Source organism: Mirounga angustirostris, unplaced genomic scaffold, assembly GCF_029215605.1.
Source record: "Mirounga angustirostris isolate CCGP_5_RB_7025 unplaced genomic scaffold, mMirAng1.0.hap1 SCAF_5, whole genome shotgun sequence".
Lineage (NCBI taxonomy): Eukaryota > Metazoa > Chordata > Mammalia > Carnivora > Phocidae > Mirounga > Mirounga angustirostris.
Genome location: NW_026991713.1, coordinates 140,301,848 through 140,329,526, shown reverse-complemented (window position 1 = coordinate 140,329,526; position 27,679 = coordinate 140,301,848). Strand labels below are relative to the sequence as shown.

The 27,679-nt window shown below is 61.2% G+C and overlaps 2 protein-coding genes across 8 annotated transcripts in view; one reads left to right on the top strand and one right to left on the bottom strand.

Annotated features, from left to right (window-relative positions):
* Positions 1–10,152: 10,152 nt before the first annotated feature.
* Positions 10,153–14,965, bottom strand: SOX8 (SRY-box transcription factor 8). The gene is made up of 3 exons (XM_045874624.3): positions 14,359–14,965; positions 12,802–13,031; positions 10,153–12,065 (listed from the first exon to the last, which is right to left on the bottom strand). The coding sequence occupies exons 1-3, from the start codon at positions 14,778–14,780 to the stop codon at positions 11,329–11,331; spliced, it is 1,389 nt and encodes a 462-aa protein (XP_045730580.1). The 5' UTR covers positions 14,781–14,965; the 3' UTR covers positions 10,153–11,328.
* A 10,853-nt stretch (positions 14,966–25,818) lies between these two features.
* LMF1 (lipase maturation factor 1) overlaps positions 25,819–27,679 on the top strand; it is a 96,995-nt gene continuing 95,134 nt past the window's right edge. For all 7 annotated transcript variants that reach the window (XM_064592276.1, XM_064592275.1, XM_064592273.1 and 4 more), the window contains exon 1: positions 25,819–26,041. In XM_064592276.1, the coding sequence (XP_064448346.1) occupies positions 25,837–26,041 (205 nt within the window). In that variant the 5' untranslated portion in view covers positions 25,819–25,836. The remainder of the gene's footprint in view (positions 26,042–27,679) is intronic.

The following is a 27,679-nucleotide window of genomic DNA, read 5'->3' as shown; positions in this document are numbered from 1 at the left end:
TGCCCTTTCCTTTTAGGTGTTGAGTGCAAGGGGCGACCTCGGCCCCTCGGCCGGCCCGGGTCATCTTCCAGGCTCCCTGCCTGCCCCACTCCTCTACTTTCTCCCCCACGGGCACGGCCCAGGCAGGTGCACTTGGGCCATTGACACATGAGGTACCGGCGCTCCCTGGATGCCCACCGCAAGCCAGTCCCTGCTGTGAAGACTGCTCCAAAGCCCCCAGGGCCCAAGGGGCAGGGTCTCTCTCTGGCAGGGCCGGTGGGCACACGTGTCCTTCGTTCCATGGCCGCCCCAGCCTCGGAGCCCGGCACCAGCCCCCATCACTCTGGCTTCTGCACGGTAGCTGCAGGGGACAAGCGTTTTAATCCCTTTCCTCGGGCTCCTCTGGGTCCAGGCCTCTCCTCACTCAAGCTGACCACTTGGCCACCCGCCCTGGACCTCCTTCCCGGTTGGCTCCCTCGCCCTCTGAGGGCCCCAGGCAGGCAGCAGGTGGGTGCCCATTTCTCAGTGGGTAAACTGAGTCTGTGCCTTCCCTGATGTGTAACCAGCAGGGGCCTGGGGAGCTGCTTGTAGCTGGGGTCCCTCCACCCCTCTGACGCGGTGTCCAGGAGTGGCAAGGTGCATCTTGCAGCCCCGAGCTTCAGACACGCAAAATAAAGGATGAATCGGTTGGGGACGCTTGGGGGCTTCATGCAAATGAGCCTGCACTTGGGCTGTTTTGTAACGAAACAGGGAGCAGCCTCGCCCACTCTCCGGATCCGCCGCGCCCGCCGCCGCCCACATCCCCTGCGGAATTAGCTCGCAAATGGGAGGAACAGGTGATGGGCGCCTGCTCTGGGGATGTCAGCCCTCCGATCTCACACCCGAGGAGGCGGGGGCGAGGGCCCTGAGACCCCATTGTCAATTAAGATGTACTTTGTCTCCTTTCCAAAGTTGTGTCCCTGCTTTGCAAGAAAATGACTTTCCTGCCAGATGGGAGCAGGACGCCCACCTCCCCACAGCTCCTGCGCTGCATGCATTCCTGAAGCGCTGAGAACCCCCATCAGCCTCCGGCGGGACTGAGACATCCATTTCCCTAGGCGGGTGGGTGGCTGGGGCTGGGGCTGGGGCTGGGCTGGGGAAGGAAATACTCCAACCAGCGCTTCCTGCTCAGGTCGCCTGGCATCCCTGCAGCTCCTGCCCAGCCGGGTGGTCACGGTGGCTGTGGCCGGAGCTAAGCCAGTCTTGGCGTCCAGTGCCCCCTGCCCCGGCCACCTGGGCCAGCTCCCAAGAGGGCCTGAGGGTCCTTCCTGGGCTCAGGGCTGGCCTGAGCATCCCAGTGTGCCTGCTGCCCTCCCGGGGGGTGGGGGGAATCCAGCCAGAGTCCAAAGCCTCCTGTCGGCCTCAGGACCAGCCAGGAATGCTTCCTCTGTGGGCATGGCCAGTGCGCTCTTGCAGGCTGGCTGCCGGCTGATGGAACCAGGGCACCTCCTGCATGACCATTGGGGAGAAAGAGCCAGGAAGAAGTCCCCGTCTGACCGGCTGACATGGCAGGGGCCCCTCTACTTCGCCGAGGGAGCCAGACACCCTGCACTGTCCGGAGGGCAGACAGGTGTGGGAGTCCTTGCTCCTGCAGCAGAGCCCGGCCTATCTCTCCGCCCGGGGCCTTGGCCCACTTTGTCCCCTTGCCAGGGCTTGGCCCGGGGTCCCAGGCAGCGGGGTGACCACGGGGAAGCACAGACCTGTCAGGCCATGTCCCCTTATGTATTGAATAGGGCACAGACAGGGGCAGCCAGCAAGCCTCTGAGCCTTGCTGAGATCACACTGGCTAAAAAGGAGCCGGCTGGGATGCCCTCCTTCCCAGCACAGCGTCAATGTCAGCCGGGCCCCCACCCCCCCCTGGACACCCGTCTGCCCCCAGCCCAGATGCTGGGGTGCTCGGGGGGCCCCTTGATGAGCGGACGATTTCCCCAGGTCCTGGGGGAGCATTGCCACCTGGCACTTAGATTTCCTCTTTTTAACCATGCTCCCCTGGGGGGACATTTCCTCTCCCAGAGATTTGGGGCAGCTGTGAGTGGGCTCCGTCCCCCTGTCCCCTCCTCTCCCTCAGCAGATGAAAAGTGCGCCAGATGCCCAAGAAGGAACGAAAGGCTGCCATTGCAGCCATTCCCTTGTTTTGGGACGTTTTCTTCCCACCTGCTGAATCGGGAGGAACGTTCTGGAATGTGGAGACCCCCGAGGCTGGGGAGAGACATCTAGGGGTGTGGCTTTCCATATGGCAGATCAGCATAACTCCAGACTGATTCTGGAAGAAATCGCCCAGAAAGGTTCTTCTCACTGCTCTGCCTTAAAAAACAAAATCAAAACCAAACAAAACAAAACCCTAAGTACTTTACGTAAATGGGATCTCGGGGAACGTCCTGTCTGCGGGAGGCTCCGTGTTGCCTCCACCCCCTCTCACTGCCGAGTTGGATCCCGATGTGTGAAAGATCTTCATTCATTTATTCACTTGAAGGGCGTGAGGAAGCTTCCCGGTCTGCAATCTACCAAGAACATTCTAGTCTAATGGAGAACATGAGCATGCATTGTGGCTGGGTGTGCACTGGGTGAGGCTGGGAGGGGGGTGGCCAGCTCCTAGGTCACCCGCGTGTCAGCTTTAGGTGGGACTGCTGTTTTGAAATGGACTGCTGTTCTGAAGGATGAGGCCCGTTGCCCACGTCCTCTCCAGCTCCTGATGGCTCTCCAGTTACCCTAGCAGGTACCACGCCTTGTGCCCGAGAGCTTGGCACACCCCAGCTGCCGCTTGGTGACTGAAGGTCACGTTTGTCAGCCTTAGCCACTGTCCTAAATGCAAGATGCCCCTGAGCTTCCTTCTGTCCTCATGGCTTTAGTTCTCTGAGGGAAGAGACATGTCACCTCTGGAGCAAACAGGCCCTGGGGCACCTTCATTCACTCATGGGTTTGCTCATCCAGCAGACACGCACGGAGCCTCTGGACGTGTCCAGCCATGGCCCAGGTCGTGGGTGACAGCCATGCATAGTCACAGCCCCTGACTTTGTGGAGTTCATGAGGCTGCCCAGGGGCATGCTGCCCATGTTGGGACGGGACTGCCCTCCACCCCCTGCTCCCCACCCACACCAGACAGGCATGAGCAGTGTGGAACGCTCCACACCTGTTTACTAGGGTGACCACCCTCCTGGTACTCCCGGGACACATGACTTCCAGAGCTAAAACTGGAAATGTCCAGGAAAACAAGGGTGAGGTGGGCACCCTACCGCTCCCCAAGCCCTGGGACTCGGAGCTGTGAGGGGCTACACTGGGTCCCAGCCCAGCAGCTCTGCCTGCCTTGGGCATGGCTCAGACCAGAGAGCCTCGTCTGAACGAAGAAGCAAAGGATGATGCTGTTTCCCAGGACCAACCCTGGATGAGGGCAGACCTCACAGGCCCCTGCTTAGGGATGAGACTCTGTAGAAACTGCTCAGGGGATGCAGCTTCCCCAGGAAGCCTCCCCATCAGCATGTGCAGCAGGCTGGGTCCCTGTGTGGGTTCCTACAGTCCCCTGCACTTGTCCTAGGGGACCCTTCACTGCTGGACCAAGGCAAGGCAGGGCCAGATCAGTCTTCTTTTTAAAGCCAAGGACCTGCTGTATGATGGTCACTGGATGGATGGATAGATGGATGGATGGATGGATGGATGGATGGATGGATGGATGGATGGATGAATGGATGGATGGATGGACAGATGAATAGACGGATGGATGCACAAATGGATGGATGGGTGGATGGGTGGATGGATGGATGGACAGATGAATAGATGGATGGATGGAAGGATGGATGGATGGATGGTTAGAAGTTGGACAGATGGATGGATGGACAGATGGATGGATGATGTGGATGGACAGATGAATGGATGGATGGACAGGTGGATAGATGGGTGGATGGACGGTTAGAGGATGGACAGGTGGATGGATGGATGGACAGATGAATGGATGGATGGACAGATGGATAGATGGATGGATGGATGGTTAGAGGATGGACAGATGAATGGATGGATGGATGGACGGTTAGAGGATGGACAGGTGGATGGATGGATGGACAGATGAATGGATGGATGGACAGGTGAATGGATGGAAGGACAGATACAGAGCAGGTTGCCCTGGCTAGCAGGCTAACTCCCTGATGAGGTGTGAGCCCTGTCACTTTAGCTCAACAACAATGTTGGGTGGTGTATATTGAGTGGCTCCTTCTAACCAAATCCTCTACTAAGCACATGCCCACATGCATCTCCCATGTTCCTGAGAACCAACTCTGGGGAGGTGGGCATTGTTCTTCTCATTTTACAGATGGACCACTGAGGCCAGAGAGGCCATGCACCCTGGGAAGCCCAAGCTCCAGACACCAGGCACCATGCTTCAGAGCAGACTCTGACCCTGCCTTGACACCCTCTCCCTGTTTAGGAAAAGGTGGACGACTCGGGTTCCTAGAGCCAGAGTCCCCCAGATCCTCTGGCCACCTTCATCCCTCCCTCCCCCATTAGTGACCGAGTTCCTCAGGGCACTTGAGTGACCTCAGGAAGTGGGGAGAAGGGGAGGCTCCCCCTCTTCGGGGATGATGCCCAGGGTGTCATGGCCCGCCTTAGTCTCACACACAACCATCAGACAGTGACTTGCAATGATAGTGCTCCCAAGCAGTGTCTGGACGCCCCGCCACCTGATGGACACTTGTCACCTGGACACAGGTATGGCCTCTGCCTAATGCTGCCTGACTGGGGTGGAGCCCCTCCACCCAGAGGCAACCAGCACTCGCCCTCCATCTGTGGTCTCAGGGACACAGGGACATACCCTGTGTCCCTCGCACCCTCATCATCTGTCAGTTGGGGCTCCCTCCAGAATCTCAAGTGGCCCAAAGGAGAGGGTACTGGCACGGCCCCGCCAGTGACGTGCCGGGGCTCTGCAGTCGGTCCCGGTTGTATCTCCTGTCCCTGAACATCCAGCAAGGGAAGGGTTGTTGACTGACTGATTGACCAACATCGCTTTTTCTCCAAAGTTCTCATCATCCCTGGGACAGGGGACACCTCTCCCCAGCTGTCTGGGATTTCTCCCCCTCCGTCCCACAAGGCACCCAGGGACGATGCCCAGCGGGGGATCGGACCTGCTGCAAAAGTTCCGATCCAGCCAGTTTTCAAATCCAGCCCCCAGGGGCCACGGGTCACAGGGACAGGAGGTGCTGAGCCCCCAGCCCGTGGACCAGGAGCCGTGAGCAGTGGGAGCCCCATGAGCTCCTACTTCACAGGCTCTCCAATCTCGCCCCCCGCCCCCCGCAACCGCCAAGGAGCTCAAATTTTCTGGGTGGGAGAGCCGGATCTGTGGGTGGCACTCCCTCCCTGGTGACGTCTGAATAACCATGACAGCAGCTGGGGGGGGTGGAGCCCGGCTCTGAGAAGAGCTTCTGGGTCTCCCCCTCTCTCCTCTCCCCTCCTCTCCTCCCCCCACCCCTGCCTTCTGCGTCCCCCATGCCAACCTTGGTCCCCGCCCCCTCCACCAAGTCAGGAAGTAGATCCCAGGGGCCAGAACACCCATCCCAAAGTTCCTTTGCATCCAAATATTTACTGCTGTGTCTGCACACAAAAATTAATACACCAATTTTGTGTGTGGTTCCCACTGCCCACTTTGCCTTTGGGGATCGGGCCAGGCCCAGCCGCCCCGGCGGGCCACAATGCCAGCGCCCACAAAGCCCGCACAGAGGCCGGCTGGTCGCGCATACAAAGCACCCGGCCCGGCCATTATCATTCCGGAGCCGAAATCCACCCCGGCGCGCATCTCATCGGTCATTCAGCAGCCCTTAATGACTTGTCAGTTCCTTGCCCTGCCATTTTCTGTCTAATTAATTCTTTTATTGTGCACCGGATAAAGAAAGACAAAGGCCTCCCCGGCAATAATGATTCATTAAAATGCAGCGCCTTCGCCGAGGCTCTTGGCCCCGCACCAGCCTCCGAAGGCACATTGCCGCCCGCCCGCACTCCCGCGGGCCGTGCGCCCCTTAACCCTTTGCAGCCCCACCTCAGCCTCGGGGGAGCTGGTGAGTGGGGCTACCGCAGGTGCCCACGCGGCTCCAGGGAGAATCCGGACCTGACTTCATGGTGAGCCCTGCGAAGTGTCCTGCACTTGCCCACCACAGCCTCAGTGGGACCAAATTCTGGCCCCAGCCCCCGGGGGACGGCTGCCCCTCCCCAGGCAGCCCAGAGAGGGTGCGGGAGGCAGGGAGCCTGAGCTGAGCACTGTGAGGCTGGGGCGGACTAGGGAAGGGAGTGAAGGCCCCGGGGCTCTAGTGACGCTCTGGGGACCGAGTCGGCTGCGGGACAGGGTGGGAAGGTACCTGTCACATGTGTCTGACATGTGTGCCAAGCCAGGTCACTCCTCAGAGCACCTCAGTGAGGCCGTCACTGCCCCACGGTCATAGGAGGAAACTGAGGCACACAGAGATCCCTGGCAAGGGGCAGAGCTTCGGACCCTGGGCCTGGCCCACCTTCCTAGGGGGGGTGGATGGGGGGGGTGGGCAGGGGTTGTAAGACACCCCCACGCAGCAGGAGGGGTCCCAGAGGCACAAGCCAGGAGAAGTGCCCCCTCATTCCCCCAGGCTTCAGAATGCACATTCTCTGCCTGGTTTACTTTTAATTTTCTTACTGACAAACCCACCTTACCTTGCAGATGAGCAGAAAGAAGTGCCGTGTGATCAGAGGTGGTCATGTGCCAACAGTTGCTCTCGGGGACTGGAGCAGGGCGCCGGGTTGCAGCGGGGTCCTAATCTCACTGAGGCCCCCAGCACCCCGGCGGGGGGGCTTATTCCCATCTTACTGTTGGGAAAGCTGAGGCTGCACGGGGAGCCGGCAGGGAAGGCAGGAGGTGGGGAGCCCCTCAGAGCCCAGCTCCCACTCTTCCTGGGGGTGGCCGTGCCAGGCTCTCAGCACCAGGAGGGTCCTCACAGGAGGGCAGGGCCACGTCCCCCATGTGTCTGCCCCTTTAGCTCCTTCCTTTCTCAACTTGTCTCCTTGGAAGGCTCCCGTGCCCCCTGGGGAGCCCCGGGCCTCCACAGCCCATCCTGGGGGTGGGGGTGGTCTGCACATCTGCTCCTTCCAGGATACAGGGACCCCACAAGCAAGCAGGCTCTGTCCCGGAGTCAGACACAGAAGCAGGAGGTGTTAGGACGTGAGGTCTCTGAAACACTGACAGAACCATGATGCTCTTCTTCTTCCTGACTTCCTCTTCCTGGGAGGTAGCACGGGGACCAGGGTGGGTCCCTGCAGCTCCCAGGCACGCCATCCCCCTTGCCTGCAGTGGTCAGCTCAGCCGCCAAAATGTCCTCAGGATGGGGCTGGGGCTGCAGGGCAGGCTGAGGGGAGCAGGGGCCTGAGGGACAGCAGGGCTGAGGCCAACAGGGAGGAGAAGACGCCCGGGCCCAGGGCACAGTTACATGTCTCCTCTCCTTGGGAACGATCCTGGGCCCCGCGGGCCTGGTGGCAGCAGCTCCATCTCCCTTGCCTTGGGGTCTACTCTGGCCGCGGGGGTAGGAGTAGGGCGTCTCGCCCCACTGGCTCCATGACCCTGAGACCGGGTCCTGGCCTGCATGGGTTTTCCCGGATGCCTGGTGGAATGTGTCCCAGGAGGCTGTCCACACAGGGTGGTGAGGACTTGTCTAGTGTCCAGGGGCCGTCAGTCACCACCCACAAACACGTCACACCAGCCCCAATGTGTGGTCCACAGCCCCTGCAGACCTGGTCAGCCGGAGGTGAGGTCCTGAAGATCCTCTGTCCAGGGCCGGCCTGGAGGCCCTGGGCCAGACATGGGGGAGAATGCATTGCGTCCACACAGCAGGCCACATCCTTGAGTCTGGGACACCAGCCCTGGGTGCTGTCCCCCAAATGCGGCCAAAAGTCGAAGCAGGCAGGCTGGGGGTGGGGTCTGCCCCCGGGACAGGCCTGGTGAGCGGGTCGCGGGCCTCCCACCCTCTCTGTGCTGCTCGGAGGACACGGGCTCTCCCCAGAGCTGACAGCAACCACACCACCCGTGAGCTCACATCCAAACAGAAAATGCACTCCTGAAAGCCGATATCATCCCCAGAAGGACCAGGAGGGGCTTTCCCAATCTGCCAGAGCAGGGTCTGGGTCATAAACGCTGTTTCCCCTTTGTCTCTGAATAGGGCGTTCTGTTCAGTGGAGATCAGAGGCAAGTGCGCTCTGCTCTGAGGAAGGAAATGAAAAATGAGGAACTTTTCCCGCCCGCTCGTCCCCAGGACGGGCCAGTGGAACGCTCTCAGGAGAATGGAGCTCTGGACCCGCTGGGGCAACTGCCCCCTTGGACTCAGGCAAAGTGGGGAGAGGCCAGCCTTGTGAATAACGTTGTCTGCTGGGAGTTCACTGGAAGAGCCCTCACAAGCCTGAGGCCCAGGGGAGCCCCTGGACCCCTCCCAGCTGCTCTGACCCCCACCCCAGGGACCCGCCTCGGCCACCTCTTCACAACATCACTGGGGACCCTGCATTTGGGGAGCAGAGACCCCATGACTCCAAAGCCTGAGAATGTTCCGACAGGGAGGCCAGCGGCCTGGCCCCCGGAGAGCAGGGGTCGGGGGGCATCGCATCTCCATGGCCTTGGCCCCGGCAGAGGCCCAGCCTTGCCAAAACAGTGGTGGCCGTCCTTGCCCTCCCCATGAGCTCAGAGGGAGGAGACCCACCAGAGGCTTGCCTGGGCTGGGACCCCTGGGAGTTAACACGCAGGAGCCCCTCCAAGTGCAAACAAAACTGTCAGAGCCTCCCGCCCCCGGGAACCTGGCAAGGCCTGATCGATCCCAGAGCCACAAAGGGGCGGCCTCGCTCCCTCTGTCAGGGAGCCGGATGCAGGGGGTTTCCTTGCTTTGGGGTGTCAGTGCGAGAGCCTGGAGGGCCATATGGACCTGGACAGCCCTTGGCTGGACGCAGGACATGCTGGACTGGCTCCACACAGGCCTCTCTGAGCCTGGCTTGCAGCCCCCTCCTAGAACTGGCCTCGCCCGGGAGGCTTGGCACGCCCTAGACCTCACGATCCCTCGTAAATCCGGGCCGCTCTTCCCCAACACTACTCTTGGCAGGCCCAGGACACGGCTCTCCAGCGCGGGTGAGGTACGCGCCCTGGATCGCAGCCACGCAGGCGGCTGGCAGACAAGGGGATGGGGCGGGTGCCCCCCTACCCGGGCCACCCCATTAGAATCACAGAGCCAGTTGCTTCGAGGATCTGGGTTCTTGTGAGAAGCCCGATCTTCCTCTGGGCCCCAGACGCAGATGCCCCAGATGCATCTCCAGGGCCCGGTGGCGGGTGCGCCCAGCCAGGTGAGGCCCCTAAGCCAGCTGCGTGTGCCGGGGAGGCCCCACCAGGAGATGAGGCTGCCCTTGCCTTGCTGGTGCTCCTCGCAAGCATTTCTCCTTAGAAACAGTCTGCCGACCAGACAACCCCGCCTGGTGCCTGGAGGGCGGCATTCACCCGGCTCCCCGCTTGGCTCTGCGCCAGTGCCCAAAAACTGCCGCCAGCCACCCAGAAACCGGCTCTGGGATTTGCCTGGGAGGAAATCATGTCCTGGGATTTGGACCCGTTTTGCCTACTGAATAGGCCCTGGGGGGAAGGAAGACTCTGGCATCTTGGGGCCTCTGAGATTTGCTCAAATGCAGACCCAGCCCCTGTAGGGCCGGGGCGCTGGCTCTGCCCTTGTGGGCTCCGGGTGCCCACATCCTCTGAGGAGGGCCTGGAGTGAACCCCACTCCTGCTTCGACCGACACCCTCCCGAATGAGACCCCAGGCGTACAGAAAGCAACACACAAAACGCAGCCCAAGTAGATAAAAAGCATTTTTTTTTTAATTTTATCAAACTGGTCTGTACAAAAGTTAGCGTTGCTTGGTCAGAAAGGAGCAGAACACAGCAGGTAGTGACGGCGGAAGACCAGACCCCACGCGGAACAACAGAGTTGGCGTAAAAATGAGTTTGCTGTATTCCCTGCCCCCACCCCCAGAAAAAGATATGCCCCCCCACAAAAAAATTTTTTTTTCTTTTCTAGAAAAAGGTAGGAAAAAAGTAGAAAAAGTAAAAAGAAGCAACTTCTCGGACGTCTTTAAATGTACAAAGTTTAAAGGCACAAGTTTCCATGAAGTTGGAGTTATCGGTGCTCAGCACACAGTGGAAGCAGGTACGCGTCGAGCAGGATTATTCATCTAAAACTAAGACTCTACACACTGTAGTGGAGAAGGTTTTAGTTTCACAGCTTGTAGGTGGCGTCTGGTTCCTAAGAGCCGAGATTAACGTGCTGCTGCAGCCCCCCCATCCCAGGAAATCCCCATCCACTGCTTGGCACAGCCGTGGGCAGGGACGGCCTCCAGCAACACCCCTGCCTTCCAAACCTCAGCTGAACGATGGTCAGAGACACTACAAGGCAAATCTCTTCTCCTCCCTTGGGGTCCTGGCCACCTCCCCGGGGGGATTGGAGCTGGGGGGGAGGCGAGGGGAGGGGAAGAGAGGAGGGGAAGGGGGAGGAGGGGAGGAGGGGATCCCACCCCACCACCTGTCCTCCCAGCCCTCGCGCTCAGCAACCCGGCCTCCGTTTTGTCTTAAATTCTACTCTGCACAAATTACTTCATTAATTAAAGATAAAATAATACAGAACATAAATACATTTCAACAGCTTCCCAAACAAATCGAACGTGTTTAAGTTTCAAAATAAAAATTAAAAAAATAATAATAATAAAATAAAAAGAGAGAAGGGTTAGTTGCAGCCAAATCTTGCTAGGAAGAGCCTTAAACGGCGGGGAGCACCTCGGAGCCGATAGGCTGGTCCCCAGAGGGGCTCCTGCAGCCATGCTCCCGCCGGGCTGTGGATGCCGCCAAACTGCGGGAACGACCCCTGTGGGTCCCCTGGAGTTCTCCGCGCACGTGAGGCCGGCAGGGACCTCGGAGCACAGGCGGCCAGACACCCCACGCCTCTTCCCTCCTTTCTGTTTTGTGCTGGGGCTGCTTTGTGTCCACTGAGGTGCAAAACCAAGATGTCTGCAGGGAAGGGGCCAGAAGGCTGTCCTTGGTTCCAGAGTCGCCAGTTGCCGCTAAGAGGGTGCGGGGAGCGGGCTTTGCTGGCCGCAGGGAGTGTGGAGATCTGGAAGCCGTGGTGCGTCGGGTACCAAGTGTGGTTCCCCTGCACACGCCAGCAGGCACCTGATGGAGCCGCCACCTCCTCTCCTTCCACCAGCGCACCCCTTCTGCAAGACCTGAGGCTCCATCTGTCTTTGCCGAGATCAAGGTTCTCCCTGGCCAACGCCGGCCCCCTCCCCGGGCCACGGCACCCTCAGGGCCTGGTCAGGGTAGTGTACACGGGCTGGTCCCAGTTGCCAGGCGGGCTGTGGGCAGGCGGCACGGAGAGGCCACTGAGCAGGGGCGAGGCGTAGGGCCGACGAGAAGGGTGGAAGTAGGAACACTGGTAGAGGCTGGATGGGAAGCCCGGGTATGGGCTGTAGTAGCCGGGGGCCTGCAGGTCGGTGTAGTCGCACTGCGAGCTGGTGAGGGAGCTGGCCGCCGCGGCGGGGGCGGCCGTGGTGACGCTGGCCTGGCTGCCGTAGGAGCCGTAGTCGGCACGGCCTGGAGAACCGTGCGACTGGTCACCATAGTGGCTGGGGCTCAGCTGCTCCGTCTTGATGTGTGGCCGCGGGGGGCCCGCTTCGGTGGGCGACGCGGAGGCCGACGGGGCTCCCTTGTGGGCCCACACGGGGGATGCCCCGATGCTGGCCGCCCCCGAGTGTGAGTAGGAGGCAGCCCCATAGGAGCCGGCGGCGGGCTGGCCCGGCTCCGCGGGCAGGGCCGAGTGGCCGTTGAGGGGCAGGTACTGGTCGAACTCGTGCACATCAAAGGTGTCCATGTTGCCGATGACCTCGCTGCTCAGCTCTGAGATGTCCACGTTGCTGAAGTCGATGTTTTGGCGCCCGCTGTCCGCCAGGCGGCGGCCTTCCAGCTTCAGCTCCGGCTTGCCCCCGTGGTGCAGGTCCGTCTTGGGGGTGGTGGGCGGGGTGGGTGGCCCGTGGGTCTGCCCTGGGGACAGAGCACATTTCAGGGATGAATGCCCCTTCTGTGGGGGGCCAGCCAGGCCGGCGACGTGCACCCAGGAGGAACACCAGCCCGCTAACTGCCGCAGGTAGAAATCAACGGCTTTTTGTTTCTGTATGTTTCCCAGAAATTCCAGCGGAGCCAGACCCAGACCTCACTCCTTGGCCGAGGAAATTCCGTTAAGCGCCGTTCTACAGGAAGAGCTGGGGCCATGGAGGCCCCACCGTGAAGACCAAGGTGGGGGAAAGGAGAGGAAGTGCCCAGCCCCCTGCACATGACCACAGTGTGACCCACACAAAACGTATTCTCCCTGAGGCTCAAAGCTTTTGCCAGCTTGACTGAGACTGCTCGGCTGGCCGGGATTCTCCCCCAGTCCGTCTGATCCTAAAGCTGGGCTGCTGACCACCATGCCAGGGGCAGGAGTGCTGGGTCAGCACCAGCAGAAAGGCCAGGGGAAGCAGAAACATCCTCAGGCAGGGCAGAACACACCCATGTCACCCAGCGCCGGACCGAGGCAAAGCTGCGAGACCCTCAGTGTTCAGAGGGGGCTAAGCAGAACCCCTCCCTCCCTGTGTGCATCAGGGAACACGTGATTGTCTCAAAGCTACCTGCCCTGGGCATGAGCCCCCGCTCCCTACCCCCCCTACTCATCTCAGCGGATGCCGGAACCCCCACTTCTCCTGCTGGGGCAGGCACATGCTGTGGGGCCCCAGGAGCCCACCTGTGTGGTCACTGTGGTGGTGCGGGTCACCAAGGCCTGCATCGGCCTTGTACACGGCACTGCCGGGGTGGGGGCCCAGCTCGGCCCCGGAGTCAGAGTCGCCTTGGCCTGTTTTCACACTCTTCCTGCGGCGTGGCTGGTACTTGTAATCCGGGTGATCCTTCTTGTGCTGGACCCGCAGCCGCTCAGCCTCCTCCACGAAGGGGCGCTTCTCACTCTCGCTCAGCAAGCTGCAGCACCAAGGGCAGAAGCGGGATGGCCAGGGCCCCCATGCCGCCCCTGGGGGAGGGCCTCACTGACCCTGACACTCACAGGGAGGCCTGCATGTGCTCCCACACCTCAGCGGGCACCAGGCAGGCGCTCCCCTCTCTGGGGACGGGGGGGAGGGGCCTCAGGCCAGCGAGGACTTCTGGTGAGGTCTGTTCTCATTAGGGTCAAAGGAACGTGCTAGAACAAGACCCAAACCTTTCCATCTCCATCATCCTCTTACTTCCCTTTGCCCAGAGCCTGTGTAAGTCCCCTCCCTTTGGGGCTTTCTAAGGCAGGTGGGGGAGGAGGCAGAACCCAGCAGAGAACACCCTGGGGACAAAGCGGGGCTTCCTGGGGACGAGCAGGTCCAGACCTCCAGGAACGCTGGCAAAACCCGTGTGGTCCTCACTGAAGCTCAGAACACACACAGGCCTCTCAAACCCTTCCAGAAACTCACCTCCAACTGCCTAGGGCATAGGGCACAGGGCTGCCAGAGTCCACTGTGCCCAGAGCAGACACAGACAGGCACACAGAGAACAGATGTGCAAACTCCCAGTGCCCACTCATGGGAGAGGAACAGGAAATGGGAGCCAGTGCCCCAAACCCAAAGCCGTCCATTTTAAACCCAAGTAGAACACATTTGGTGGGGACGGGCAGTTCTCAGCAGTCCTACTTTCTGCAAAAACGTCCAGCTTCTCTATACCCAAGTATGCACAAAGCATGCCTGTGCTGGACCCCTCCTGCATCCCTCGTCCTTGTCTGCAGAGGGGCACAGAGGTGGCAGAAGCTGTGGGGAATGTGCCAGCTGAACAGACACGCACCCCCTCCATCTGCCTTGACTTCCCCCACATGCTGGTCAGAGTGGAGGGGAGCCCTTTCCAAAGAGGGGCACCTCCAGAGAGCACCACATTGCCTGATACTGTGTCCTGCTTCTAGACAGAAGCCACCTTTCCTCGGGGAGGGACAGGCCTCCAGACTCTGGGGCCACTCACAGGTGGAGTCCTCTCCTCAGCATGCCAGCCACAGCCTTCAGCGGTCTGTTGGCGACTGAGGGAGTGTGCTCAGGGTTGCATACTCGCCCCGCAGCCCTCTGTGGCCCTGACCACCTGAGCATCCCGGGTGCAGTCTCCCCGGTCAAAGGGTGAGGTTTTCCACTAGGACTCGCCCTGGGTACAGCCACTGGGAGCAGAGCCGAGGCCGGGAGCGGGGCCACCTCCCGGGCCCCCGCGTACCCCCGAGAACCACTCGAAGCCCGCCCGCGCTGCTGGGGCCCCGTCCCTGTCCCTCGCTCGGGGACAGCGCACTCACCGCCACAGCTTGCCCAGCGTCTTGCTGAGCTCGGCGTTGTGCAGGTGCGGGTACTGATCGGCCAGCTTGCGGCGTGCCGCCTGCGCCCACACCATGAAGGCGTTCATGGGCCGCTTCACGTGAGGCTTGGCCTTCAGCGCGCCGCCGCCGCCCCCGCGCACCGGCATGGGCACCAGGCTCCAGTCATAGCCCTTGAGCACCTGCGACACGGCGTCGCGGATGCAGGCCGGGAAGCGTTCGTCCGCCGCCTCGGCCGCGTCGCCCCGGCCGCCGCCCCCCGCGCCCGCCGCGCGGCCCAGGCCCTCGGAACCGGCAGGCGACGGCGGCGCGTCCGAGTCCGAGTCCTCCACGTGCGACATGGAGCTGGCGGTGCCGGACGGGCTGCAGGGCGGCTGGGCGCGGGCCTCGCTCATGTCCAGCATCGGGGCCGCGCGCGGAGGGGCGCGTACCGGGACCCGCGGGGCTGCTGCTCAGCTGCGCCGCGGCCGCTCTGGGACCCGAGGTCGCCGCGCTGTAGCCCGACCTGCGTCGCCGCCGCCGCCGCCGCCGCCGCCGCCACAGCCCGACCCCGGGCCTCCCGCTGCCGCTGCTGCCGCCGAAGCTCCGTCCCGGCGGAGGACCCGCAACAAGTTTCTTTAAGCTGCAGACGCGAGGCCCCGCCCCCTGCCCGGCTCCCCATTGGCCCGCGCGCGCCCCGCCACTCCCGGGGGCGGAGCTTGGACGCCCGCCCCTCCCCCACCCGAAGAAAGTGCAGCGGTTCCCTCTGCGCCCCCGCGCGCCCCGCCCGGCGCCGCGCAGGGCGGGGGGCCGCTTTTCCAGTCGGGGCGGGGAGGGAAAGGGGTCGGACACTCGGGACGGCGGGGCGCTCCGGGGTGTCTCTGCGGGGTGCATCGCGGCTTCTGTGGGTCCCGCCTTTGGCCCGGTCGCCCAGCCCAGGGAAGCCCGCTCCGCGTGGAGGCGGGTCCTCCAGAGCCTCCCCCACAGCGGGTCCTGAGCCCCGACGTCTCGCCCGCAACCCAGAGGCGCAGGGGTCAACTGCTGCCAGCTTGCAGCCCAGGGGAGGGTTGGCTCGGCCGTGTAGCCTCAAAGCCCGGGCTCCCCGCCCGCAGGGCCAGCGCGCCGGGCAAGACCCTCCAGCGCGCCCTGAGTTTGCGCGCCGCGCACGTCCAGGTAAAGCGCGCCCAAGGGCCGCCGCTCGGAGCTGGGCGATCCCAGGTCCCCCGCCCAGTCCGGGTATGAGCTGGGAGAGCGCGGGCGGGGGAGCGGCCCCAGGAGCCAGGCAACCGAGGGAGGCGGGAGCGCCAGGCAGGGACTGGGCTGACCCTAGTTGCGGAGTCTCTAGGGCCGCCCAGCGGATGGCATGGCCGGACACAGGGGCCTAGGGCCTTCCGGGCCTGACCTGGGGGGGGGGGGGGGGTTTAGGAGCGTTGAGGCCGTCCGGCTGGGCGGCCCTGGATGGTCCGGCGAAGGTGATGGCCGCCCCGGGCGTCCTTAGTGGAGGAGGTGGGCGCGCCAGCCTGGAGGGAAGGGGGCGGGCTGTGCCGCCTGGCTTGGGGCGGCGGGGTCGGAGAGGGGACATTTCTCCGGAGGCTAGCGCCGGGCCGCGGCTCCGAGTCCCCGCCCGAGGCCGCCCCCACGAGTTGGCCTTGGGCCTGGCAGTCCCCGAGGGCGGCTCAGATTCTTTGCCAAACCCGCCGGGAGGCGACGGACCGGCCGCCCAGAGCTTCGCCGCAGGCCCTCGGGTGGCCGAGTGGGAGCTGTGGCCCGCGCGCCCCGGGTGACCCTAGGCAAGGGCGCCCAATTCCCCAGCCGCGCGCCCTCCTCAGAGTCATGGACGCCTGGGCCGGTGGCCGCCGCAGCGAAGGAGCGGCGCCGCAGGAGCTGGTCTGTTACCAGAAAACTCCAAACAGAAAGTCGGTGGGTCTGGCCGAAGCGTGTCCTGGGTGCTCATATACCAACCCCGGGTCCACCACCGTGCCCCTCGCTGCCCAGGACAGGCCTCCTGGCTCCACCCTGGCCCGCCCCCGCGCCGGGGTTGCGGATTCTTTAGTTCGCACTTGGGCCTTGGAGCCCTGTCCATCCCGGCTGCCCATCTAGGGATGAAGCCTTAACCTCAGCGGCTCTGGGGGCTGCCCAGGGATCCTGCAGCCTTGCATCCGAAACTTGCCGGCCCCTCTGTGGGGACACCTCAGGGCCCAAGAGGGAGGAGCCCAGATTTCCTGTCACCTATAGGTGACCCCAAGGCACAGGATGGGCTCTGCTGCTTGCCCCACATCAGGGAACCTGATATTCTGCCTTATGGGAAAGTGCCACGGGGGTGGGGTGGGGTGGGGTGGGGATGTTGCTGTCTAAGGTGAACAGCCCTGGTGGGGGGGCCCAGGGTGGCAGAGGTATAGTCTCTGGGAGTGGCCTGTGCTCTTGTCTCCTGTCCTATGGCTGGTCTCCCTTGGCTCTGTCACTTGCCAGGGAATGTCCTTACCTGCTGGTCTGTGGCAGCCTCCACTTGGGGTCCCCACTAGGCAGTTGGAGGACTCAGGGAGGGCCCAAGCGGGGGTTGCCTGAGGGCACCCATCGATCTTACTGGTCCGTGGGGACCCATGCAAGTGCAAGCAGGAGGAGGGTTGAGGTTGGCAGACCTGGACCCCCCCCCCAGAAAACAGGCCCCACCCCTCCCTGCACCCAGTGTACCATTGGGCACCAGGTCTGGCTTTGCATGAAGCACTCTGCTGTGCCAGGAACATGAAGTACAGACTGCATAGGGGGCATCAGGTAAGGCAGCCTCTCCCTGCTCCCCCCTGGCCCACAGTGGGTCATGGGCAGGTGACTGCCAGGCTGGGGGCATCCCGTGCCAAACCCAGGTCACACAGTCGTGTGGCATGTGTGGTCCTAGGCCCCACCCACAGCTCCACAGGGCTGCAGTGACCGCCCTAGGGATCAGGAGGGGTGCTGATGGGCCGTGCCTATCATGTATGTGCAGCCCATAACTCCTACGGAATGGGTAGGAAGGGGCAAATCCTGCCAGGCCTGGACTCAGGCTGGCTGAAAGTATGTGTGTGCATTTCCCCACAAGGCAGCATCCAGGTGCAAGCTCATCGGCCCAGAGCAGGCTGCAGACACGTGGGGTGGCACCCAGAAGTGATCCACAGCCTCCTGGCCTTCTGGAAGGCCTGTATACTTGTCAGCATGCCGTCCAGCCTCCTCCTCCATTAGTGCTGACCTTGGTCCAGACACTCACCACGGCAGAGGGATGTGTGTGTGTGTGGGTGTGTGTCTGGGTGTCTGGGTGTCTGGGAAGGAGTCTTTTGAGGAGGTGAAATTAAGCTGAGACCTGAAGCTTCCAACCGCTTGAAGAAAGAGGGAAGACCATTCCCTCAATGGTGGGGGGGTAGGAGGGGCAACATGTGCAAAGGCCCTGAGGTAGCAGAGAGCACAGGGTATCTGAGAAAGAGTGAAGCTACAGTGATTTAAAACTTGAGGGACAGCTGTTTGAACCTCCTCTCAGTCCACCTCCTGGCTTCCCCTGCTTAGCTCTTCCTTCCCGCCCCCACCCACCCCAATCCACATGACCTTACCTTCACCTACTGGTCTTTGCAGTCTCAGGGAAGTGATCCGATGGGCCAAGTGTGGACCATATCCCTGCCCCTGGGGTGTCAGAAGGCTGAAGGAAATGAAGATTCTAGACCTATGCCCCTGGCAGAGGCTCCAGGGGCACCTATGAAGAAGGAAGTATAGGCTGGCAAGCACCCCATGTGCCTACGAGTCCTGGCCGGTCCAGGCTCAGAGGGTTCCCCGGGAAACTTTTTCTAGGCAGAAGACCTCCAACCCTCCCACCCCTTGGCTTCTAGGGAAGCTCAGGAAGCCCGTGTCCATGTGTGTGCGCGTCCATGTGTGTGCATATGTGTGTGCACGCCCATGCGCGCCCGCAAGTGTGCACATGTGTGTGCGCGCCCGTGTGTGCGTGTGCACATGTGTGTGGTGGGCGCTGGACAGGCTGAGTTGGGAGGAAGGGCTGCTGAGGGCTGCAAGCCGCCATGGAGGAGGGCATCCTCCTCTCACTCCCTGCATCGCCCTGACGGTCTCTCTGCCCGCCCCCTGCCTGGCCCTCATCTTGGACAGTGAGGGAGGCCATGTCCGCAGTTTCTATGGTCTTTCAGAGAAAGGCACTGGGGCGGGCCCCATGGGCCCTTGAGCCCCAGGGACGGCATGTCCCCTGTGTGTCTGCAGCCGTGACCTGGGCCTCTCCGCGAGCCAGCCCGAGGCAGTTGGCATCACATCCTGGGAACCCCGGCTCAGTCTCAGAGATTAATTGGTGCTTTTAATTACTGGCTGGCCTGCAGAAACCGAAAGTCCGAGACAAAGATGAGCAATCAGCTCTGAGTAGTGGCTCCGTAAAGACAGCCTCATCCTGCCCCGCTGGGTCTCCGGAGAGAGAGGCGAAGGGGCTCACGGGACGCAAGAAGTCCAGTGTCCCTCAGTAACAGACTATCAGGGCTCCGGGCCAAGCTTTCTGTTGAAACACCCCTCCCCGACTTAGTTTGCCAGCTGGCGTGGAGGTTCTGGTTTGGGTCAAAGCCCTCCCCTTGCTTGGGCTGATGTCCACTTGGGAGCTGGCTCTGTCTGTTCCTTGGCCTCCTATGCTATGTGTGCGGAGGACACTGGCAGGAAGATCACGCCCAGATTCCTCCCCCTCTGCCGGCAGGACCGGGGTGTCGTGGGCCAGCCCGTGGCGGGTGCTGGTCCTGAGCGGCTTGCTCCAGAGAGGGGACAGCTGCTCCAACCTAGTGCATCTTCAGGACACTGCCCAGCCTCCAGGTATGTGCTCCAGGCCACATCTCTGCACCTTCTTGGGAGCTCTGAAGCCTCCTGAGAAGTAAACCCACACTGCCCCGGGGATGACTGCTGACAGCCCAGTGGGACCCCCGGCTGTGGCTGTTCTTTGAAAAAGTCTGGGGAGAGGGCAATGCTTAACCCAGAGGGCTGAGCCCCAGTGAACACGGTCTGTCCAGTGACATGTGCTACGCAGATGTTTGGAGAACAGCTGTGGTCTCTGCTCTGGCCTCCGCTCACCCCCTGCTGGTCGTGATCCCCCGGCCTCCGGCTGTGCCTATCCATCTCTCCTCTCCCTGGCCTGGGCCTGGGGGCCTGACTCCACCAGCGACATTCAGGTCGTGGTGTGTATGTTTGACGGCAGGCAGAGGCTGCTTCTGTAGCCAGAAACTGTCCTCAGGCAGGGTCCCTGGGGTCTCCAAATACAGCCTTCCTTGGGTAGAGGTGAGCACCAGGCATCCAGGCCAAGCGGCAGCAATATCATCTATGGGGGAAACCAAGTCCGCTGAGGTGTTAGAGACTTGGAATCTGCCTCTGCCTTCCTCTGGACACTTCCATCCCATAAGCCAATACATTCCCTTCCTTGTCTGTGCAGGCGGGCATTATATAATACCAGGCTCCTAGATCCCTAGGACCCAGACCCCATCCTCATTCTGGACTTTCTGGCTACTCTGGGCTCTTGCCCCCGGACCCCAGTCCCCAGGACCCCTGCCCTTCACCATCACCTGGGGCCCCATCCCCGTGCACCAAGCTCCCCTGTGTTCTGGTCACTGGGCTCCTCTGAGAGGCAATAGGGCCAGGAGGGGCTTTCTCAACCCCCTTGCAGGAGGGGAGCCAGAATGTTGGATGATGACTCTCACTCCAGCAAACCGGCTTTTGGGCCCAAATAGGCTGCGTGAGCTGCGCTTGTCCGTCCGAACTTAACTTTCAGATTTAATGAGGCTTCTTGTTCAAGAGATCCAAGTGGGAACCCCTTGGAAGTGGAGCCCCAGATCAGTTATGACGGAGAAAGGCAAATGCTAGCTTGAAATAAAAACATCAGAGAGAAAAATCCTCTTTCGGAGTGAGGGGCCCCGGCTGTCTCTGCCACCACGGAAGGTTCCAGAGACACAGCAGTGCCAAAGGCAAATTAAAACACACCCTGTCAAAAGATTTCCGCTGTCTCCCAAGTATTTATTTTTTGGAACTTGGCGAAGGAGGGTTTAATTAAGACACCCTCAGGCGGGAGCCTTATGCAGAGTGGAAGAAAGCTGATGGTTCTTGGGAGTCTGTCAGGAAGGCCCAGAGCAAGAGTGGCAGAGATTCCCCGCCCCCCGCCCCCCCCTCCCCCCCGCCAGAGGCTCAGGTCAGGGGCCGAAGGTGCAGGCAGCTCCTGGGGCTTCACATCCAGCTTGCCTGGCTGCAAGCTCTCAAGGAGCTCCAGAGGCTAAGCATTCTAATAAAGTGTGAGAAGAGGTGCCTTGGAGTGGTTTGTGGGTTGGGCTGTGCGCGTGCTGGCCGCCTGCCCCTGCCTGCCACCTCAGGGTGTGGAAAGGGTAGGAGGGAGTTGTAGGGATCCCCCAAGAAGGCGCTAGAGTTCTGAAGAGGAGGGCGTTGAAGTCACGGGACCGGATGCCATCTGTCCCCTGCGGCCCCTTGACTTTGGGTAAGTTACGGGGTTCCTCTGGGCAGTCGAGGGGTCCGGAATGCCTGTCTGTTCTGTGGGCTCACGGCGGGGCCTGTGTGAGCTGATGTATGCAGGGTGCTGGGTGTGCAGTAGCCCAGACCGATGTTTATTGCTTCTCTGTGACTCCTCGTCAGTCCAAGCTAGCGAGTTCCAGGGCCCATCCACTCTGCTGGGGCCCATCCGCACTGCTGGGGCCCAGCTCCATCTTCAGGGAGAGCATCTAATAGGAATGCCACCTGTTCTTTTCAGAAATGAGATGTCTGCTTGGATCACTGGACAGGAGTCAGGAAGGTAAAACACAATGCTGGATGGTGGTGGGCACGAGCTCCCCCAGCCTGTGAAATGAGCAGTTTGGGCCAAATCAGGGGTCTTGCATGCTGGTGTCTTCTGGAGCCCGGTCAGGAGGGGAGTGTGGAGCTGCTGTGGGTGAGGCTGTAAGGAGGGCTGGGGCCTGTGGGCCGCTGGAGAGAGGCCCCATCATCCCAACAGCCAGCCCACGTCCTGCTGCCCCCAGACCTCAGCTGACCATAGATGCATGCCTGAGCCCAGCTCCGGGGGGTAGCAGTGTGGCCGACACCATGATTTTTGGTTTTAAGGCTGTTTGTTATACAGCATTATTGTGGTGACTGGTCACTGATGCAGCTCTGCAAGCAGAATTCAGCCTGCAGGCCTCCTGTTTGTGACCCTTGGCCTGGGCGGCTTCCAAAACTTCTTCCAGGGCAGAATCTGACTCTAGGAGAAAAAACTTCACTGCACATTCTCTTCCCCCATCGGGCTCTACGGCCATGAAATGTAACAGCAATGTGATTTTTTGCTTTCCTCTCTGCCTTGCAATCGTGGCTCACCGGCTTGCCGGGCCACACAGAACCACATCTCTCTCTGGGGTGCAGGCATGGGAGGCGAGGGTGCCAGGAGAGGAGACGGGTGAGCCAAGCAGAACAGCCGTCCGTGAGTCAGTTCCCGAAAACCAGCAAATGGCCCAGCACCTGCTCACCCACCCCCACCTGCACCTGCCAGCCTTACCCGGGGTCTTGGCCACTGGACAGTCAGGGTGGGACCAGCCCAAACTGACCACCCCCCCAGAAAAAAGTGACAGATGTTAGTGCCCGTGGGTTCTGTCCCCCCATCAACAGATGTCAAGACATGAAAAATTGGGGTAAATGAAGGGTGGGCGATTAGGTCGGGCCCAAGCTGGGTTCTTGTGGGTGCCAGAGACAGCTGCAAATGCACGTCAGGGACAATTGCCCTGAGGCAGCGGGGGCTGCCAAGCCAGGGTGCCTGGGGACAGCTGGACGAGGTGCCGACATGGAGCTCATTCCTCCGTGAAGCCGTACCGCAGCTGCTGGGAGTATCGCCAGCCTGTGGGCCTGTGTGTGCCTCTGCTCTGGGAAGGCACTGGGGGAGCTGTGAATGGGCCCCCCAGGATGGGCCCAGGGGTTCTGGCTTGTCCGTGGGTCCGTGTGACACCAGCCCCAGGCTTGAGCTGACCGGTTGTCTCGGGGAAGCCTCCCTTTCTCCCTTCTTGTCCTTTCCCGGGCTCTTTCTCGCTCACTCTGTCCAGGCGGGGCTCAGCACCAATCCCTCTGTAACCAGCCTGACTTTTTCTCCAACAGTTTTGGCTTGAAAATGTAGGTTTAGGAGCCCCACCACCCAGGCTCCTCGAGTGGGGGAAAGGCCTCTCCAGGGAGAGACCCCCATGTACCTGGGGCTTGCAGGCACTGAGCCCACGGGGTGAGGAAGCCAGCTTGGTGCCTCCTCCCCAGCACCAGCCTCCCGGCCCTGCAGCTGCCTCAGGGTTTACAAAAAAGGTTTTGTTTTTAAGTGGAGTGACTTCTTGGAGCATAGGATGTACCCATATCTAAATATTATTCAAAAGCTGTGAGATGCTCCCTAATCTAGATGAAGAGGTAAGTTTGGTGTAAATGATGTAACCTATTCCAACAGGTAAAAACGGTGCCTTCTAGGACATTCTGGAACAACATAGGATATTTTTAAGGTTTGGGGGGCGGTTTTAGGTGAAATTCACACAGCATAACATTTAAGCATTTCGAAGTGTACAGTTGGGTGCCATTTAGCGCATTCCCGACTTTGTGCAGCCGTCACCTCTATATGGCTCTAGAATACTTTTGTCCCTCCCCGCCCCCAGCCCTAGATAACCACCAATCTGCTTTTGGTCTCTGTGGATTTGCTTATCCTGGACATGTCATATACATGGAATCAGACAACATGTGGCCTGTGTGTCTGGTTCTCCCACTCAGCATGATGTGTTTGAGGTTCGTCTATATTGTAGCAGGTGTCAATATTTCACTCCTTTTTATGGCCGAGTAATAGACCAGCGCGCTTTGATTAAATTCAGGTGGAAACAGACAAGCACCGAGCCACTGGCCAGCCTTTCCTCGGCCCAAGGCCTGCTCTGTGAGGTCCACTCTCATGTGGGTTCTAGACCCTCAGACTCACTGGTCCTCTGTAGTCAGCTCCCAGGAAGGCAGGGCCCAGAGGAAACAGAAGAACATGAGCTCCCAGCAGACCTCTCTGATGGCCTCGCCCACCCTGGGTAAACCCGGAGAGGGAGCCTGGAGCCCAGCGAGCTGGATGCTGGACAAGGGCCCTTTTCTGCTCTACACAATGCCCCATTGTGTCCTTCTCTAGGGAGAACAATACAACTCGGGCCAGGGGAAGCCGAGGACAAAGGGCCCTTTGTGAGGACTGTCCCCACCTGAAAAGCAGCACCCTGGGTCACACCTGATGGCAGAGCTGTTCTTCCTTGCCTTCTGTCCCCTGAGCACCTCCTGCATCCGGGGGATGCATGGAAGCTCGAGTGGGCTTGGGCTGAGGGGCGCCGGATTCTCCCTGCTCTCCCCAGACAGCTCTGCTAGCCCATCCCAAATGCAGCACTTGGATCCTGGAGAGGAGGTGCAGATTGTAGCTTTGCTGGAAGGACCTGGAAGCATGGACCAGAATAACTGTCCCCCTCATCCCCAAGGCTGGGAGCCTCGGGCACATGCTTTCCTGCTTCTGCTGATGCAGAAGATGTTTGTGCCGCCACCCCCCACCCCTGCCAATCTTTTACATGTCCCACTTTACAGTTGGGCTCTGAAAGGAGAGCTTTTCACCACAAAAAAATGGGGGGACACTTTAAAAACTCACACTATAAGATGCACGTGTGCTATTACCCCAACAATGCAGGCGGGGGACAGATGGAGGCTGAAGAAGGGTTCCAGAAGTTGCTGGTCTGGCCTAGATTTGGGGGAGCCTATGATCAGAGCCAGGCCCTGCCCTCATAGAGCTCACACTGCAGGTGGTAAAGATATAATTAAACAAGACTGATCATTTGGCCACACAAGTATCGATAATTTATAGGTCAAAACACTCAGGGGGCGCCTGGGTGTCTCAGTCATTAAGCGTCTGCCTTCGGCTCAGGCCCGCATCGGGCTCCCTGCTCACCGGGAAGGCTGCTTCTCCCTCGCCTACTCCCCCTGCTTGTGTTCCCTCTCTCACTGTGTCTCTTTCTGTCAAATAAATAAATAAAATCTTTAAAAAAAAAACCAAACACTCAGAACAAGATGTCAAAAGAAAACACCCAGGACAAACATTAGCAATATACACACAAGAACAGGACCTTTAATATGTAAAGAGCTGTGAAGAATAAGAAAAACCCGGGGCGCCTGGGTGGCTCAGTTGGTTAAGCGACTGCCTTAGGCTCAGGTCATGATCCTGGAGTCCCTGGATCGAGTCCCGCATCGGGCTCCCTGCTCGGCAGGGAGTCTGCTTCTCCCTCTGACCCTCCCCCCTCTCATGTGCTCTCTCTCTCATTCTCTCTCTCAAATAAATAAATAAAATCTAAAAAAAAAAAAAAAGAATAAGAAAAACCCACGCCTACCTCAGTGATGTGCTTCCAGGTACCTCACGGTTTGCCCACTAACCACTAAGGGTCTGAAGCCTACTCTGTCCTGCATACCCTGCGCTCTTCTAAGGAGTGCCTATGAGCCCACCCACTTAACACCACCTGTCCTGAGCCGTGCCTGGGCTGCTCTATCCTCAGAATGTAGAGTTGCTGGTGTTCTCACCAGGGTTCTGCTTGGGTCATTGGTTGGTAAGTTCTTCTTTGCTCTGAATCCTCAGTGCCTCACTTTCCCCAGGGGCTGGGGTGCAGTCTTGAGAGCTGGTAGGAGTGCCGCCTAAGGGGGGCTTTGCTGACCTGAGCCGAAGGATCTGGCTGAATTTCAGGACCCGGCCGCTGACTGTGCTTTCCCTTGCCAGCTGTGTAACTGTCACCCCAACATCCTCCCAGGACAGCAGAGATGAGGGCATGGGAAGGGGACACCCGTAGACACCTGGCCACACACTCAGGGCAGGTAATGGCCGCCTGGAGCCCTGGGGTGAAGCCACCACTCCAACCTTTCCTCTGCAGCAGGGCAACTCCATACACCGCAGACCCTCTGCATGCCCACACAGACGCTGACCAGACAGGCCCACCCCGTCCTGGCCAGACATGAGCTTTCCAACAGCCCTAGAGGGGCAAGGAGGGCAGCTGCCCAGGTGGGCAAGTGCACCAGGAGCTTCTGCAACATTGGCTGATGAAAGAGCGAATGAGGGACGCCTGGGTGGCTCAGTCAGTTGGGTGGCTGCCTTCGGCTGGGGTCAAAATCCCGGGGTCCCGGGATCGAGTCCGGCATCGGGCTCCCTGCTCAGTGGGGAGTCTGCTTCTCCCTCTCCCACTCCCCCTGCCTGTGTTCTCTGTCAAATAAATAAAATCTTTAAAAAAAGAAAGAACGAGCGAATGAGCGCATGGTCGGCCCCTTCCCAGGCAGAGTACACGCGGGTCCTTCCAGGTACCCCTGCCCTCACTGCTGCAGCACGCCCCGCGGCCTGCGGAGGGCGCGCGCGCGCCCGGACCTGGAGCGCGCTCCCCGCCCATGGGCGTGGCCAGCCCGGGCGGGAGCGGCCTCTCGTTCTGGGCGGGGCGCCCGAGCGCGTGGCGCTCCATGCGCATGCGCACTGGTGGCCCCGCGATGGCGGCGCCCGAGCAGTCACTGAGGAGGCGGAAGGTCGGGAATGCGGGCGCCGAGCCTGGGTCTCCACCGGGGCCTGGGCCGGGGTGCGACCCCACGGGCTATTCGGCCCATCTCCGAGCGGGCACTTTCTGGCTGACCAGGATCGTGCTCCTGAGGGCCCTCGCTTTCATTTACTGTGAGTCCGCGGGGGCCGGGGCTCCCGTCACTGTTGCCCCTTAGCACGCGCCCTCGCCCCTCAGACCGTCCCCCACCCCGGGACAGCCTCCGCCCCTCCCCCCGAGTCTCTGCCCACCCACCCCCAACCCCGTCTCTCCTTTCCCCGGGACGCTCCCCAACCCCTCCCCCGGGACGTGCCCCTCCCCTCAGGGCGCACCTCCCCCTGGGGCGTCCCTTCCCTCCAGGGCCCTCCCCTCCGACGCCCCTCCCACCCGGGACTTGCCTCTCCCCTCCAGGGCGCCCCTCACCCCGGGACCCGCCTCCCCGTGGGGCGTCCCGCTCCCCCACCCCGCGATGCTCTCCCAAGGACGTCCCTCCCCACAGAACGCTTCTCACCCCCCACCCCTCCCCTCTCCCCGGGACGTCCCCTGACTCCCCTACCCCCGGGACGTGCCCCTCCCTCCCTCCCCTCCAGGACACCCCTCCCCCCGGGACACACACCCCCCACGCTCCACCGGAGGCCCTTCTCTCTGGGACACTTCCCCCCGCCCATACGCTCCCTTGCCCCGGGGCGCCCCCCCAACGCTTCCCCCCTCCTCACGGTTGCTAGATGCCCCTCCCCCCGGGATGTTTTTCTCCCAATGCCCCTCCCACAGGCCCCCCTCCTCAGACGCATACACAATAGAGCCCCCTTCCCTGCCCCTCCTACCCCTGGGTGGGGTGGGGTCTGGAGCGATGGGGTTGGAGGGGTGAGGGTGCTCGAAGGTGACTTCACCTGCCCCCTGCTCTGACTTCTGTACTTCCCAGAGCCAGGTTCCCCAGTTGGCCTGGGCTGGGAAGGCGGCGGGTGGGGGGGGCGGTCATCTCCCAGGAGATCGACCGACCAAGGGACGCCGCTGCAGAGCCCCTGTCCACAGAGCCCTGTCCATTAGCCACCTGTGCCCCCCACTCACGAGCTGCACCTAGGCCGCGGGCAGCCCCTTGCGCAGCCAGGGAACCTGTGAGTAGAGGCGGAGCTGGGCCCCAGGCCTCACTTGGGCTCCGGAGGCTTCGGAGCAGCCCTCTTGGCACCGTGGAGACTTCAGGAACGGGTGAAGCTTGAGCCTCAGCCTTCACCTGACCAGGCCGGGAGCCACTAGGCCCTCAGCCGTGCAGAGCCCACAGCAGCCCTGGGCCACAGAGGTTGAGGCCTGCGGGCCCCGAACCCACCTCCCCGCCCCAGCCCCCGCACCCACAAGGGCACAAGAGCCAGTGGGGGAAGTCTACGGCAGTGGAGCGCAAACTCAGATTCTGAAACCAACCTGGGGACCAGGCTGAGATGAGCCGGTGGTCTCTGCTAGAGGGATCCAGAGGGTGCTGGTCCCTGGCGTTGCCGGCCTCGACCGTGCCGGGGGCACTGAACATCTCAGCTTCAGTTCTACAGCTCTTCCTCCCGCGAGGAAGCAGCAGTGTCCTTCCAGAAACCCCGAACAGTGGGGTGCACCCTAGGAGGGCGAGGCTGGCTTTGACGTCTTCTGGCGCACAGTGGAGACCAGGCTTTCTGGAGCGATTCAGTGGACCGTGGGGTGCCCAGCGTGGGCTTTCCGCAATGCTGCCCTCTCTTTTGTTACTGTAAAAATAGTTCTTGCCAGCGCTGCTCTATCCTCCACAGTTTTAA